Raw genomic sequence first — 17,642 nt, 5'->3', positions numbered from 1 at the left:
ATGCAACACTCCAGATGCCAGATCTGTACTAAGAACTCCACACACATTCACGTCATCTCAACCAGGGGGGCAGGGAGTGATTGCTGGCATTCTCATTTTTCAGACCAAAAAGCTAGAATTTAGAAAAGCAGTTTGTTCAAGGTCCAAGAGACTGGCACAATCCAGATACGCATGCAAGTGTGCTTTGCATTCTCTGCCCAGGGCACATGGGCTCAGTGTGGGATGGGACCCAATATACCAGGAGCCCTGGTTCAAAAAGCACCACTGGTGGGGAAAAAATAATATGTGTGTGTGTGTGTGTGTGTGTGTGTGTGTGTGTGTGTGTGTGTGTGTGTATTTGTGTGTGTATGTGTGTGTGAGTGTGTGTGTGTGTATGTGTGTGTGAGTGTGAGTGTGTGTGTGTATGTGTGTGAGTGTGTGTGTGTGTGTGTGTGTGTGTGTGTGTGTATTCAGGGAGCAGAAAGTACCAAGCAACTCTTGAGTCAGGCTCACTTGCTCCCAAGACTCCATACCTGGAAGGCCTTCTTCCAAAGGTACACTCTCTCCCTGAGGAGCCAGGCACTGCGCCGTGGTGCGCGGGAAGCGGTGGTAGGCAAGCCGTGCGTACTTCTCCCGGATCTTGAGGGCCTTGGCCAGGCTCTTGGCAGCCTGTTCGTAGTCTTCCACAGTGATCTGCAGCAAGGAAGCATGCAAGAAAAGGTCTGCCCGCAAGCCCAAGGCAGCAGTGTTGGGAGAGAACCTGTGCAAGCCTGGCCCCTCCGTGAACCGGGCTTTCAGGACATTTCCCATCAGACTGGCAAGAGAGGCTCGTTATGTGTGATCTGTTTACACAAGCACTGTGATTTATGCTGGGTACCCGAGTTCCTTCCAGGAGTCTGGAGTCGGGAATGCACTATACAGATGTAGGAGCAAAACCAAGGCGTCTCTTTGAGCATCCCTGATGGACACGAGGTGTTGGTTCCTCACCGGGAGAGACCTATCCTAGTATCCCGTAGACCTCACGCTGTGTGGACCTCCCCGTGGCTGACTTGCTCTATGTCCTTTCTGTAATAAATGGAGGCTGTGGGTACAGCCAGCTCCTGCATCTTGAGCACCCTTCTAGCAAGTCCCAAAGCCTGCAAGAGGTCTTGTGGACCCGGACACAGGAGATACAGGAGGATAGACAGGGTTGCTAGAAGAAAGATGGGTACGCAGCCTGCACACCCCAGACTGGCCCCCAAGGATGCTGACTGAACCAGAGGCCTGCAGCTGCATCCAGCACCCAGAGCCTGGATCCTGTCCCTGGTAAGGATAACCACCATTGCTTTCATTTGAGAAAATCCATGGGTCCCCAGATGCTAAAAGCAAAGCACCCACGTTCTCAGGCTGCCGCTCTCCCACCCCCTAGCTGTCAATCATCTTCCGGCTCATGAGGTCAGTGTGGCTCTTAGTCACATGTTAAGCACTGGATGTTTCCATAGATTTCACACTCAGAAATGTGTCCTATCTCTGGGGACCTTCATCCTAGTCACTCAGTGAGAACGAGTGTCACAGAAGTCTGGCTGTGCTTAATGAGATGCAGACGGACAAGCAGGACAAGAGAGAGGGGACACCTGAGGGAAGTGAGGAGGCCAGAGGAGCACACAGTGAGGAAGGCTAGGCCTGGGATTTTTCCTCCCTGGCTTCACAGCGTCATTGGTTTCGCTGAAATATTATGAGCCTCCCGGATTCTGTGCACCTGCTTTCCAAGGCTCTGATATTCACATTTCTCCTGGCTGCCTCAGGATATGCACACAGGAGGGTAGGAACAAGGAAGGAAAAAGGGCGGTAAGGCGGCGAGCTCATACGCTCCGCTGAGCATGCATTCAGCCCACTTCTTCTATCGTCCTAGTCTGTTTTTCTGCTCACATGCGTGAGGCAGTCAAGAGGCTAAAGCTGAAGCCAGGAATTGGCCTGCCTGGCCAGAAAACAAAACAAAACAACAACAACAACAACAACATAACAACAACAAAAGCCTGCATTAGTTCCCATCTAAATTCCTATTCCCAAGAAGTCAAAGTGCATGCGGTACAACCACACAATGGAATACTATGCACTCATAAAGAAGGACCATAGAATGGCATCATAAACTAATATAGCGTCATCTCTAAGGGAACTGTTCAATGGGAAAGGCTTGTTCGTTTTCTCATCAAGAGCCTCTCTTACCGGCTGAGGGATTTCTAGCCTGTATTTAAAGATGCTGACCCAAGTGTGTAAGAGCTAACTTTACACAAGTCTGTACCATCATAGTTTCCACTGCATGCTGGGAATGTTGGTAGGTTCAGTTGGCACCCTTCTCAGAGAGCAGATTTCTAGGCTGAGGAACACACAGAACCAACTGGGCACAGCCATAATAAGCCACCCTGAAGTCCTTGGTCTTGCCCACCAGGATGGGGCAGCTCCCTAGACATGCCCACATTCCCCGAGTCTCCACTAGGGCCTCCCTTCTCCACACATCCCCGGGCCCTCTTTCCACCACCACAACACACACACACACACACACACACACACACACACTGGGCCAGGCTTCAAGGGTGGCTGGGACCTTACCCCGGCACAGTAATCTCCACTGATGGTGACCCGCTGATATTCAGGCATGGCATAGGGTACTGGCCCAGGCTTGGAAGTGGCTCCAGGGACCAGAGGGCTTGCAGGAGACATGGCAGGACTGACAGTTGGAGGGCCCTTCCAGTCTGGTTGTGTTGGCATCTGCAGCGACAGAGACTGCGACCGGATCATCTTGAAACTCTTCTTTCTAAGAGGCAAGGACAAGGGACAGGAACGACGTCAGCTGCTAACAGGAAGGCCGGAGGCAGGAGATTCCGCTGTTATCAACCGCTGGTGCTGGGTACCACTAGGAAGCTTCTAGACGGCTGGGAGACGGCTCAGTGATAGAGCACTTGCTGCACAAATGTGAGAACCCGGGTTCAGAACCGCAGCAATCACACAGCAACTGGACACCACTGTGGGCGCCAGTAACCCCAGCACGAGTGGACCCTGGGCCTCTCTGGTTAGTCCGTGGAGCTGAAACAGAGAGCTTCTGGTTCAGTGAAGAGACTGTCCCCCAAAAAATAAGGCAGAGAGCAATAGAGGACGACGTCGACCTCTGGCTTCTTCACCTGTTCCCACAACTACACAAATGCACATACACACACACTTCACCTTGCTTATAACTTCCCGCTCTTAGCCCTCCAGACACTGCACCTATCTATGGCCACACCTCACTGCGGAGGGTGGAGTCTGTATGGCCCATGGCACATGGCGCTAGGTCAATGCAACAGGCCAAAGACAGACAAACACAGACCACACGGCCAGGGGCTCCAATACCACAGAGCAAAGACGAGAGGGTGACACTGAGTCAGAGAGGCATCCCCCAGGGTGTGGACAGCAGACTCTCTTCAAGTAAACCAAACTCTAAGCCCTGACAAACAAAGTCTTCAGAAGCTTGTGGACAGGGACACAAAGACACAACATTGTAGTTTGGACACAAATCTGGGCACAGGGACCGGGTAGGATGGGTGTGACGACTTTGTCAACCTCTTTGGTTAGGGCCAAGGGACAGAAGAGGCTTTTACATAAAATCACACAGCGAGGCAGTTGCTTTCTCCAGCCATTAACAAGTTTCTCCTTCCTCAAGCTTGACACCTGCCATCCTGGCAGCAGCTGGAGTTGGCATGGATCTGCACACACTTCTGCTATAGGAGAGGGGCTGTCCTGTGTGAGGCCTGGACCCTGGACTTGTTCTGGTACAGAAAGACAAATCACAAGGCTGGTTGAAAATGCTGCAAGTTCATGATTACTTGTAAGTCTGTTTGTGATGGCTTGGCTTCCCTTGTTAACAAAATAAAAACGACCCGATTGACATCACTCCAAGTTTCGCAATCCCCAGGAAGGAAGTTACTCAGCACTGGGATGATGTCATCAGTACACCGAGATGATGTCACCAGTACATCTGGACTCACCCGCTAAACTGTAAGCAGCCCCAAACTAAATGCTTTCTTCCACACGTTGTCTTGGCCAATGCTGTCTCTTCACAGCAATAGAAATGTAGCTAAGACATCCCTGGTGACACTGGGTATAGGAAAATCAGTCCATCCCCAGTTAAGCCTCATGCTCACCAAGGGGCTGCCAGCTTCCTGCTGGCACAGTCCAGGTCTCCTCCCTGGTCAACCTTCCAGAACCCCGTTCACCTCACTTGCTTGCCACAGGCCTCTCTGGTTCTGACTTGTCTGCCCTCAGGACTGGTGTTTTCACCTCCCTGAAACAAGGTGTTTACACCTGGGACGGGCTCTTTCTCAGGAGGTGCCTCCCCAGGGGCTTGCCTGATTGATGGACCAGGGCTGCTTCAGGAAACAGAACCCCAGGAAATCCCGCCTCAGGTTTCCCTTGGCCTGCTGTCCTTCACCTGGAGCTGAGCCAACATCCTGCCCCTAGAAACACAGATGCCGGAGTGATCCAGGCAGTCTGTCAGTGTTAGAGTCACCCTGGGCACAGGGCTCCCGGTAAGGCGTCTTTTGGACATCTTGACTCTGCCTAGCTCATCCCGGTTTCTGTGTCACATTTGCGCCTGTCGATTACTGTGCCATCATTCACCAGCACCACCCTCTACCCCTCAGTCCAGCCTGGGAGTCTGGTCCAACCAAGGAGAAGCAGTGGGCAAACTGCTCAGGGGAGCAACAAGTCAAATGGGTAAAAACAAACAAACAAAAAAATGCAGGCAAAACTCTGAAGACTGCCTAAGTCAAGAGCCTGCCAGGCTTCTCTATGAATGCCCCAGTAGGAACAACCACATCTGTCCCACTGAGGAAGGCCATTCCCATTGGCTGGTACCCAAAGAACCCTCCTTCTTGCCCTTGCTCACTGCGGCTCCAGCCAGACTGTCACCCACGGTGAAGATGTGGCTCAGTTGGTAGAGGGCTTGCCTAGAATTCATCAAAGCTCCCATGTGCTCCCCTGTACCATATACATCAGGCCGGGTGACACGCACACCTGCAATCGCCAGCAGGTAAAGTTAGAAGGATCGGAATTCAAGGTCATGTTTGCTATTCATGGAACTCAAAGACAGCTTGGGCTGCATGAGACTGTGATACAAAAACATCTACAGGCTGAGAGCTCTCAGGCCCAGGGTTGGGTTTAAAATGCCTGGCCACCTCCTAAGGTGGCTGTCACCTTGGAGGAAGGGTGGGGGAATCACCATCAGCTCATCACTGAGCTGTCACCGGGGAAGGAGAAATGCTGATGTCCACTGCTGCATGCCAAATCGCCACAGAGTTGACATCTTGAATCCATGCCCATCTGTGACTCCCCAGTTCTGCAGGTGACAAGTTCATCTGGGATTGGCAGGGCCCCGAGCTAGGCCACCCAAGGGTTACCCTGGGCTCTCTGGAAAGAATTCACTTTCAAGATTAGTCAGGTCAGCTGGGCATGGTGGCGCACACCTTTAATTCCAGCACTCAGGAGGTAGAGGCAAGTGGATCACTGTGAGTTCAAGGCCAGCCTGGACAAAGTAAGTCCAGGACAGCCAAGGCTACACAGAGAAACCTTGTCTTGAAAAACAAATCAAAACAAAAACAACAACAACAACAATAACAAAAAGATTAGTCAGGTCACATGGCAGTTAAGACTGAGTCCCCCCAGTGTCTTGGTAACTTAGCCAGAGATCACTTCAGTCCCTACAGACAGTAGGCCAGACCTCTGTCTTCAGTCAGGAAAACCCTGTGTGTTCTGTGTTCCCAGGCATCCCTGTCCGTGCTTAGCCTGGGAAAGCACTGCTGTAAAGCCTTTGTAATTAGGTGTGGTCCACTGACAGCCTCCCTAAGCTTAAGGTCAGCATAATCACAGGGCAGCTTATAGCCACTGAGTCTGGAGGCCAGACAGTGACATCTTGGAAGACACATTTAAAAAATTCTGCCTGTGGGGTGAGGAGAGATGGACCAGTGGAAAAAGTCCTTGGCATATAAACATTAAGATCTGAGTTCAGATCCCAGAACCCTCATACATGGATCACAGACCAGTATACACACACACACACACACACACACACACACACACACACACACACACGTATACACTAGTACACACACATACTTAGTATACATACCAAAAAAAAGAAAAAAATTGATTAATTAATTAATTCTGCCTACAACGGACCAGTGGTGACTAATATACTAGTATGCACACAGCATGTGTGCACGTGGGTGTGTGCACACACACCATACCCACAGACAGGCCCCTCTCCCTTCAAGGCTATATGAGCCCTACATGTGTCATAATAATAAGGCACACAGAATTACCGAAAGCTTCAGCAGAGTTAGAGAACCAGGGGATCACTGGTGCTCAGCCCTGTCTAAACAGCCTAGCCGACAGCTCAATGCCAGGGCTCTTCACGTACCTCAGTAGGGCATCAACATTCAATTAGTCATTCAGCAAACATTTACCGAACACCTGTTCCTGGCCAGGCCAGTGCGAGATATACAAACACTCACAGGGCCGAACAAAGTGTGACCTGTTGCCACTAATATAAAGCAGTTTGTCACCAGGGACTCAACTTTCTGTCCACAGCCGCACCTGTCGCGCCTTGTGCTAACCTCTAGAGCACCAGGGCTAGCCAGCTCCCTCCAGCACAGCCGGCCTGCCTCCTTCCTTCCTCCAGCCACCCGGCAGAAATACCTTGCTTGCCAAGCAGCTGGCAGGGTTGTGCTGCTGCAAGGGCACGGATTCCATACCAAGCCTGGGGGTTGGGCTTGGGAATAACTTCATCAGCCGCCCTAAGGTGCATGACCCTTGTGGGGCCGCAGGGAGCTTCTGGCTGGCTAGGCTCTCGGGGCTAGACAATAAGATAACCCAGTATGTCCCCTCCTTGTGTCTGCCCAGTGGCCCCACCTGTGCTATGGCCCTTTGCCACCCCTGCCATTCATCACGGCCCCACCCCACTCTGCCCTTTCCCCCAACGCCTTCTTGTGATATCTGATTCTCATCTTAGACCCAAGGCCAGAACTCTGCATGGAGGGTCTTCTCAGAGCCTTCTGAAGCCTCCACCCTGGTGCATCGGCCCAAGGCCAGCTGGCCAGGCAGGGGCACCAATGCAACCCTCTCACCAAACTCTCAGGAACGCACAGTGACGCAAGGGGCCACTTCACAAAGCTGAAGGCCAGGCTCTGGGCAGTGGCAGGTACATCAAACATAACTCCAGGTTCCGTGGGCTCACCAGGATCACAGGGATAGGCCCGGAAAGTGGGGCAGATGCTTGATGTGTAATGTGGTCGTGTCATGGGGTATTTTGGGATCCCAGAGGAGACACCTAATCCAGATTGGGCGTGGGGACAATAGAGCAGCAGGGACAGAGGGAAAGGAGGGAGGCTTTTAGAACGGCAGACTTTGTTGGACTCAACCTGCAGCACGCTTGTTCATCCATCCATCCTCTACCTCTGGGTAAGAAGCAAGACTCTAAAGTCAGAAGGCAGCAGCCAGCAAAGACTGGCTAGCCATGCACTCCGCACGACACTGAGGGGGACAAATTTCTCCACTTGCGTAGGCTCAGCTGGTCACTGAACTGTTCCACATGGAAATGGGACTGCCTCCAACCCCACCCACCCCACCCCGTGTAAGGAAGGAGGCAGCTAAAGAGATGGCACACGCTGTGTGTCTGATGCCAGGCGTCCCAGTGTGTGTGCAGAGGAAAACACGGAAGGAGCTGGCAATGGGGCATGCTGTGTGCTGAACTCCCTAATTGTCTCCAGACAACGTGTGGGGAACACAGGGTGGAGGCCACTCACCCCATGGACACTCACTCCAGGTGACATCCAGGTGGCAGCAGCCTGACTAGGAGAGTATGGCTTCCCCACACCCAGGAGCCTATCAGGTGTAGAGACTCGCTGCCCCTCCTTCTCTGTCTGTCTTGCTTGTGTGGTTTGTCCTTCTATCCCAGACTGACCAAGAACAAACCCCATTTGCCTCAATGCTATGCCCGTGGCCTCATCACACTTTCCCTAGCCCTTCCCAGCTGTCTCTCCTCCCAAAAGAGCCCAGTGGTCAGAGTGAAACATATTTATTTATTTATTTATTATATGCATGTTCGTGTGTGTGCACACGTGTGAGGTAGGTATGCACATGTATGTGTATGTGCATGTGGAGGCCAGAGGGCAACATCAGTTGTCCTCCTTAATGGGTCTCTCCACCTTGGTTTTTGAGACAGGGTCTCCCACTGAGCTTGGAGCTACCACTTCTGCTAGACTGGCTGGCCAGCAAAGCCAGGGATCCCCCTGCCTCCACCTTTGCAGAGCTGCAATTGTAGGTGCACGCAACCATGCCCAGCTTCTTTTTATTTGCGGGGGAGGGGGAGTTGAGACAGGGTTTCTCTGTGTAGCCTTGGTTGTCCTGGACCTGCAACTCACGGAGATCCGCCTACCTCTGCCTCCCAAGTACTGGGATTAAAGGTGCGTGCCCCACCCCCAGCGACATACCCAGCTTCTTTATGTAGGTGCTAAGGATCGAACTCAGGACCCTATGCTTTCACAGTGGCCCTTAAAAATGGCACCACCCCCAGCCCCTGCTTGTTGCCTTTTATATTAAATGTTACAATCTCTACCCTTCATTGTAAAAGCAGATGAATTGGATGCCTTTGATAAAGCTTTATCAATAACTATGAAACTTTAAAAAAAAAATCATGCCCTCTGATTTAGTAAGCTTCATAAAGCAAAATAATTTTATGGGACTTCAGCTAAACTGTGCTCAATTCATAACATGTATGCATTTATCAATTTTACTCAAAAGACTTCTCAGGAAGGCAGCTGTTCTAAATAGCCAAATCCTTCCCCAAGTCTATCCCCTTTATATCCTGACTATTTAAAAGTAACCGTAGAAGGCATCCTCCAATGAAATCCCTAAATCCTGGGCTCTTGGTCAGGACACACAGGACAATTTTTGAAATTCTTTCTAGATGACTCAGGCCATCTTCATGTTGTTCAGTCACGATCTTAGAGACAGTTTGTCCCTAGGCTTCTAGGCTTCATAATCGCTGTCTCCTCCCTCAGTGCTGACTGTCAAACAAAACAATAGTGAACGCAGAGAGATGCTGCCAGCGCACGCCCGGCTATGAGGGGTGCCTGCTGGCTCACTTAATTCTCCCGTCCTTTGATCATGTTCACGCTACAAACCAGGAGGCAAGATTAGGCCACCAGAATAAAATTCCCAATTTTCTGGTTCAAATCTGCCATGGTACTGAAAAGCAGGATATACATGCTTCTAAGAACATGTCCTAAAATAAGGAGACAAGAGAAGAGGTGGGAGGATAGAAGAGGTGACAGGTAAAGAGCAGCAGGCTTCTTTCTTCTGGGAATGATGACAAAATTCAAAGCCTGGGCGTGGTGGTACGGACCTGTAATCCCAGTGCTTAAAAGGCTGAGACAGGAGAATCTTGAGCTCAAAGCCAGTATCAGTGTCATAGCAAAACACTCTCTCCCTCTTTCATATGCATATACATATGTGATATGTGTCACAGACATACGTGATTTAGTCTCATATATATTACATGATTACGTACATACATATGTATGTAGACTTTCTTGTGTGTACCCATAATCCCAGCAAGGGGAGGCTGAGGCAGGCTGAGGTAGAAGGATGTTTATGAGTTTGAAGTCAGCCTGGGCTGTATAATCAGTACCAGACCAGTGAGGGATACAGAGCAAAGCCCTGTCTCAAATAAACAAAGTTAGTTAACTAAATTTAAAATTTAAAATAATAATATATTCTCAAATTGATCATGATACTGGAGACATAGGAGTAAATACACTAAAACCCAGTGACTTATACCCACGATATGGCGCGAGAGTGATCTCAGTACAGCTGCAAAAAAAAAAAAAAAAAAAAAAAAAAGAAGAAGTAGGGAAGGCAGAAACAGAACTGGGGAGATGACGGCACTCTCACAAGCACACGCGTTGCTCAGGAAATTTCCCGCCTTGGCCTCACAGTTGGCTGAGTTCCCACACACGGGTTTGTAGGAGGTGAACTCTGCAAGTGTCGGGGTCAGATAAGGTAAAGAGTGAACCCAGGTCAGCACTTTAGCCAGTGCTGGGTCAAAAACTTCCAGGCTCCGACCAAGCAGTGTATTGTTCTTACACGTTTAAACACAGTGAAATTTAGAATAAAGTCTCCACGTGACAATTATCCCAGCAAAAGTTCATGGATTGGAACATTGGAACTCTCCTGCATCTCTATGGCAAAAGCACCTGTGACCTTTAGCTTAAGAATGAGTTCTGCCTGGGCCTGGTGGCGCACGCCTGTAATCCCAGCTCTCTGGGTGGCAGAGGCAGGTGGATCTCTGTGAGTTCAAGGCCAGCTTGGTCTACAAAGCAAGTCCAGGACAGCCAAGGCTACACAGAGAAACCCTGTCTTGAAAAACAAAACGAAACAAAAACAAAAACAAGGAGTTCTATTGACTGATAAACAGTGTTCAAGATAAAGGCCTAGGGAGAGATACTTTGTAATAAACATAGAGGTGGGTTCTATTTGTTGAGAGTGCCAAGCACATGGGGCCTCTTTCATAAGGATGCGCTCTACTCCCCGAGAGACAGACAACACTCAGGATACCAGCCTAAGCAATGCTCAGTGTTTAGGGAGATTCAGGTGAAGGCTGGCTCCATAGAATAGCAAAAAGGCCACTAGGCTGTTAGACAGCATCCACTCCAGCCTTCTGGGTGAACAGAACAGCGTCAGTCATTTTCTTCCCTTGAGGAAAAAAAACCTGTGTGTTTAGTAGTTCTGTTTTTTTCTACTGCTTTCTGTAAGCTGTGTCGTATAGACATGTGAGGAAACGAACACAAGACCCAAGGAAACACACGTCAGCCTCAAAGAGAACACAAGACCCTCTGGCAACCCCAGAGCTCTCCAGTCTGGGCTTGCCTCCAAAGGATACTTTCCTAGGCAGCCCTTCCCCCGCCCCTTCAGACCCTCCCCCACCCCTCCCCCCACCTGCTGAGTCCTAGCAGAAACCTAGCTGCTGTCAGAGGCAGCCAGCTTCAATGAGTGGTCCAGCTGGCTGCAGATCTGAGCCTGACCCACAAAGTTAGCAGCCCCCAGGGCTGTGTCTGAACCCTGCCCTGTTCCAGGAGCTGGCAGACTGCCAAGTGGCAGAAGCTCATCTTTCTTGCTCACAGCTCAGCTTCCGGCTTGTGCCTCCATCTTCGATGTAGAAAGAGCTGTGGGTGTTTTGTCTTGTCTAAATAAGAGAAGGCAGGCATGGTGTCATAAGAAGAGCCTTCTGCAAGCACCACGGGTATTCAGAGCAGCTGGAGTGTGGGGCCAGGGTGTGTCCCAAAGTAGAAGCCCCATTTGGTGTCACAGTGGCAAACAGACCCATAGGCTGGGGATCTGGAGACCTGCTGCCGCTTTCAGGCCTGTGTCCCGAGGATCCTTGTCACCACTTATCCCAGGACATCAGGAGGAATCACTGATGGACAAGGAGCTGGGAAGGTGCCTTCCCTGGAGATGGCGGAGGTACCTGGATGGCTACATAAAGGCACCTCCACTGAGCAGGGAAGTAAAAAGAAGGACCTCTCGTGTGAGTGGATTCAGCCCCAGGGGCCCCTGAGATAGCTGACCCACAGTCAAGGGGCCAGGTGTCTTTCAGAAATGACACTATGGCTGGCTTTTCTCCATATGTCACTCAAATGCAGCACCAGGGAGCAGCATCAGGTGTCACTCCAGAGGGCGGGAGAGTGTCCCAGGTAAAGTGTGGGCTCACAGGACATGCCCTGTCACTTCCTGTGGCCCCGTGCAAGTTGACTCAACTCCCAAGAGCTCTGCTTGCTTAGTCAGCCAAGTTGAGACACCGAGGGCACCTACTCTGGGGTTAATACGGGGAGGAAGAAAGGAATGCAAACTCGGAGGCCAAGGACTTGGCTCACCACCAGCCTGCAACAGCAGCGGGTGCTATTGCTGCCCATCTCCATAGCAGGAAGCCAGGTGCCAACACCTGCCGTGGGGAACTATGACCCAGGCAAGCCCTAAGCCTTTTACATATGCTAATTCATTCATTCTTCCATGCCCCATGACCACTACCAACCCCACTTTTCAGACGAGGAAGAAGTTGGGGCCCCGAGAGAAGTTTCTTAGTTTGCCCAAAGTCACAGAGTGGCAGAACCCAGCTGTCCTGGGCATGGTAGTAATGAAGGTAATGCAGAGGCGGGATGCCTTTCCTCTGCTGACACCCACGGATCTCCAATGTGGCCAAGGCCTAGGCTGGACCCTGGCAAGGCAGTGAGAGGCAGACACAGTCTCTAGGGCAGGGAGTCAAATGGATACAAACCGGGAGACTTCCACCCAGCGGAAAGAGAGAGTGCATTTCTAGGGCGTTTGCAGCCGACTCTCTGGAGACCGTGGAGTGCCTTTTGGATAGAGCATAACAAAGCTTCCATTTTGCCCTGGGCCTGGGCTCTGGTGGGAAAGCACAGGCCCCCTCTGCAGATGTCTATGGAAACTGGCCTCAGACACTTTTTTTTTTATTCCTGGTAATACCAATGCCAGGAACTCCTGCTTTCATTATGAAGGCCCAGAAGACCCTATTCACAGCACACACAAGGCCCTGCAGAGCAGTCAGCCCCTGAGGCCAGCCCTTGTTATGCCAGGGCGGTGTAGACAAGGGGGTCATAGTCTGACTCCGTTGTACTTCCTGGGGTGAGCATGGCCATCTACCTCCAAACACAGGATGGCACTCAGGGGCCTTCAAGGGTACAAGGCACATGGGAGAAAAGCAGAAACTGACTTTACAGATGGCCAGGCTCTGCCCCTGCCTTTTTATACAAGTATCAACTTCACCCACCCAAGGAAATGCCAAAGTCCTATCCTGCTGAGAAAAAGGAAGGTGAGGCTTAAAGAGAGGGCCCCTGGGTGAGGGGTATGGCTCAGACTCAGCCCATAGAAGGCTCATCTCACACACAAAAAGCCCTGGGTTCCCTCCTCAGCACCACAGAAAAGAGGTATGGTGGCGTGTGCCTGTAACACCAGAACTTAGGAGGTAGAGGCAAGAGGATCAAGAGTTCACAGCCAGCGAGGGAGACCCTGCCTCAACAAAACAAAACAAAACAAAACAAACGAATGAAAGAAAAAAGTAAAAAGTAAAATGCAGACCTTGTGAGAGGTCTGTCCCAGAGTAGTGTTGAGAGTTCTTGGTTCCGAGGCTTTCTTAGATGCTAAAGTCTGCAGGGTGCAGGACACACGGGGGCCCCACTAACAGCCCTGCTAGAGTCTCCCGGCAAGCTTTATTCCTCTTTAATTCTTCTTGCCCAGGAAAAGTAGACGTGAGCGCATGAGAACTTCCCCGGCCCCGTTGCTCTTCCCTGAGGTCCATGGCAAGCCTGGTGGGTCCCTGCTCACCTCCAGCCACAGGGCAGCGGACTATTTCCTCTGACTGCATGGGGCAGCCTTGAAGGTGTCAGGAGCCATGGCTCTGATCTACTTGTCTCCCTGTCAGGCTGCCACATGGCCGAGCCCACAGCCAGCCTTGAAGCATCGACTGAAACCACACTCGGCCACCCCATTTTTAAACAGCGCACTGTCAGTCTCATTCTCACCCGCCCCTCCCCCAGCCCACCTTCCTTATTCACCCACATCAGAGCACCTGCGCTGAGCTTGAGCCCTTTGTCCTCGGTCCAGTCTATACCCCCTCCTCTCTTTTCTGGGGTGTCAGCTGGCTTCTGAACTGCATTGGGCCAACCGCAGGATAGATTGGCCTTCTGGACCAGATTGTGAGAGCCCAGAAGGCCCAGGAAGGGTGAAGCTAGGGACAGGGTCCTGCCCTTCACCTAGGCCCTGGAGGCAGCTGCTGCCTGGTCTAGCCTTCCCAGGTGAGCTCAGGCCCAGAGGCAGCCTTAGCACATCACTCTATTATCTCTCACCTAGAGGTGGTGGCTGCCCCCACCACACCCCTGCATGTCATCTCTGGGAAAAGCTCTCCCTCACTTGTCTTCTCCGATCTCCATGAGTCATGGAACCAAGTCCTCACGTTAAAATCCTATTTTCAGTATTTGGGTGGTTTCTGTCTTTTGGCTAGACTCAAACTAGTCCAGTCCTTATCGTAACTTGTCATTCTTTTATTAATTTGTACAGTTATTTCATTCTTGTCCCCACCCAGTGTAAGCTCCACGGAGCACAAACTTTATCTATAATAATCGTTGTAACATCCACTGTCACAGTGCAGTGCTCTGTGACAAACAGTGAGGCATGCCAACAATAACGGCAAGTAAAACCGGTGTTTTACCTCAGTCCTCCAGTTCCCAAAGAGGGACGTGTTATGTACAAATGATGCGTGATGGCCACAACCGCAGCAGGGGAGCCCAGGAGATGGTTTAGTCAGTGAAGTTCCCATTGCACAATCATGAAGTCCCAGGACCCATGAAAACAGTTGGGCCTGGTGTGGTGTGTTTATAATCCCAGTACAGGGGAGGCAGAGACAGGCAGTCTCCTGGAGTTCACTGGCCAGCCAGTCTAACTTAATCAGAGAGCCCCAGGTCCCAGTGAGAGACTTCCCCAAAATGAGGTGGGGGCTGGAAAGCTGGTCTAACAGTTAAAAATCTTGCATTGCTCTTCCAGAGGGCTTGACTCAAGCAGTTCACAGCCATCTGTAACTCTAGATCCAAGGAGGCCAATATCCTCTTATGGCCTTCTCAAGTATTGACTGCAACACACACACACACACACACACACACACACACACACACACACCACACACACACTAGATGTTGGGGCTGAAGAAATGACTCAGCAATTTCCAAAGGACCCGCGTCCCCTTTAAGAGGCTTACAACTGCCTATAGTTCCAGAGAATCAGACTGGCTCCTCAGGCACCTGTACTCATACATGCACATAGCCACACATACCCATGCGTGTCTACATATAATTGAAAATTATAGTAAAATAAATATTTCAAGACAAAGCAAGGTAGACAACTTCTGAGGAGCAACACCCGAGGTTGACTTCTGGCCTCCACTTGCAGGAGCACATACATGCACGCACACACACACACACACACACACACACACACACACACACACACGTACTTGCATGCACATGAATTAGCGTGCACAAACACACACACAAACAGCACAACAGTGGGTTTTTAAAAAAATCCTTTCAAGGAGGCCAAGGCAGCAAGGCACCCTTCAACAAATACCTAGTGAGTCAAGTGTCCCAACTCAGGTCACACGAGTCCACACACATGAAAGCCGGTCATGAGAACAAACCTCTTTGCTGTCTCCACAGACTTCTGCTCCGCCAGCTCCTTCTGTAGCTCCCTTTCCTTGGCTTCCTTCTGCCCGATGGGACAGTCCTCGGGGACAGTGAACAGGGACATGACATCTTTACTGTCCTCTTCTCGAAGAACTTTAGCGAACACCTTCTCCGCCAACAGCCGGACATGCTCGTCCAAATCGGACATGTTCAACTTGGGGAATTGGCGAGGCATCTCGGCTGACAAAGAAAAGAACAAATGTGAGCTTCCTGGCTTTGTGGATGTCCTAAGTCCCCAGGGTGAGGAACAGAAGGCCCTGACCCGAGGCCTGGTCCTCAGTCAGCTGTGGCTGCGGCGATGGAGACCCAGAGCAAGGCCAGCAGACGAGATTTCACAACTAGCTTCGTAAGTAACTGGCCGTGAAGTGCACAGGGTGCCTCACATTTCACAAGCGGCAAATGCTCAGAAGTGAAAGACAGACCGATCATCTGGGCCCCTCAGTCTCTCCCACCTCGGGAGATGGGCGACCCCACCCTCCTAACCACTTCCCAAATTGAGAGGGTCAAGAGAGAGTTCAGAAAAACCCTTCTGCAGACTGCCAGGGGCCAACACCACCACCCCCAGCCCAGGCCTGCTGCTCTGAGAAAGGGGGGTCCACACGCAGGGCTAACAGTGAACTTCAGCCTCATGTGAGAACAGGAGAGCCTTGGGAAATCCAGGAGCGCCCTTCATGCAAGAAAAGAGGCTTTGTGCTGACAAGAAGGGCTCTAAGACCACAACCCCAAGGTTCCCCCCCACACACACACACACCTTCCAGAACTATCTAACAGGACACAGCAAACACATTAAAGGCTTTGAACAGTAACCTTCTTTACTCAGCTGAAAATGCACTTCCTCAAAAGGCATTTCCTATCCTCTTTACATGGCAGGTTCCTAATCACCTGGGTTCCCTTCCTCCCTCCTTCCTCACTGTCCTGACCACAAGCACTGGGTGAATACACCTTGGCAACAGTCCAAAGGAGAGAAGCAAGGCTGAGGAGTGGGGGTGGGGGTGGGGCCGGTGGGGTGGGGGTGAGGGGGTGTGGTTCCCCACCCACCTATTACCAGTTCCTTTAAGTCTGTTTCATGACACAGTGGTTTTGTTAGCCAGGCTAGATGAAGGCAGGATGGGCCTTACTGCTGTCTGCCAAGGACAGGAAGCAATTACAAGGGCAGGGCTCATTAGGCCATCTTGGCTCAGTCACTCTTAAGCCTCAAATTTTTCTCACCTGTGAGATTAAGGGACAGTCCAAATGGCCTCTAAGGCCCACTTATTGTAAGTGCCATAATTCCAGGTGGTTGAGAGATTTCCTGGGCCTGAGGCTCAGTGCGCTGGCCTCTGTGGCATGGGAGGCTAATCCATGACACACACAGGAAGGAAGGAAGGAAGGAAGGAAGGAAGGAAGGAAGGAAGGAAGGAAGCAGATTGGTGAAGGCAGTCAGAGCCATGGCTGTGGTCTTGACTCCAAAACCAACTCTCCCCTCCCCCACACCTCAGTGACCTGCCCGTCTGTCCTGGGCCCCTCACTCTGAGGGGGAAGGGGGGAAGAAAAGCCGCCTCAGCGCCCAACCATGTGGGTGCAGGGAACAGCTAGGGACAGCACATCAGCCAGAAGCCTGGTCCCTGGTCCTGAAAACACTAAGAAAATAATCTAAACCAAGGAAAGTGTGGAGATATTTGTCTGCATTGTTTATACAAAGACTTTTCAAACGTTAAAATTAGATGCACACTTAAGAAAGACTGCTAAGAAACAAACAATAGGAAAACGGTACTGCCATGTTTTTTTAAAGCACGTGAAATAATAGTAAATAAAGAATTAATACATGCTGGGCAGCACTTAAGAGGCAGAAGTGGACAGATCTCTGTGAAGTGTAGGCCAACCTGGTCTACAGAGAGAGTTTCAGGACAACCAGGGCTACACAGAGAAACCCTGTTTTGAAAAAACAAAAAAACACAGAATTAATACACAAAGCTGTGCTGTGCTTTGATTACAGTGCTATAAAAATGCACTCCCCTATGATCAAGGCCATGGGAGTATTACACATTCAAAATGGCCAGGTGGCAGGAGTAACTGTTTTGGTTCTGTTGCTTTGGTTTTGTGTTTTTGCTTAAGATAGAATTTTGTTATATAGCCCAGACTAACCTGATATTCACTGTAGTCCAAACTGACCTTAAATTCACAGCCATCTTCCTGCCTCAGTCAGCTTCCTAAGTTCTAGGATTCTAATGTTTAAGTTGCTATGCCCAGTTGGAATATCTTAGTTTAATAATTAATGTTACTGTAATTTCATTTTGTTTTTTGAGACGGAGTTTTTCACTGGACAACTCTGCCTGGCCTGGAGCTTGCTATGTAGACCAGGCT

General features: G+C 50.7%; 1 protein-coding gene across 11 annotated transcripts in view; it reads right to left on the bottom strand.

Moving 5' to 3' along the window:
* The window catches only part of AMPD3 (adenosine monophosphate deaminase 3), a 46,160-nt gene that overhangs the window by 20,732 nt on the left and 7,786 nt on the right, over nucleotides 1-17,642 (bottom strand). For all 11 annotated transcript variants that reach the window (XM_084768336.1, XM_084768327.1, XM_084768334.1 and 8 more), the window contains 3 exons: nucleotides 15,254-15,479; nucleotides 2,569-2,773; nucleotides 513-672 (listed from right to left, as the gene is read on the bottom strand). In XM_084768336.1, coding sequence (XP_084624462.1) covers nucleotides 513-672; nucleotides 2,569-2,773; nucleotides 15,254-15,474 — 586 coding nt within the window. In that variant the 5' untranslated portion in view covers nucleotides 15,475-15,479. The remainder of the gene's footprint in view (nucleotides 1-512; nucleotides 673-2,568; nucleotides 2,774-15,253; nucleotides 15,480-17,642) is intronic.

This window comes from Acomys minous (assembly GCF_964271855.1).
Source record: "Acomys minous genome assembly, chromosome: 2".
NCBI classification, from domain to species: Eukaryota; Metazoa; Chordata; class Mammalia; order Rodentia; family Muridae; genus Acomys; species Acomys minous.
This window is presented reverse-complemented; position numbering and strand designations above follow the sequence as displayed.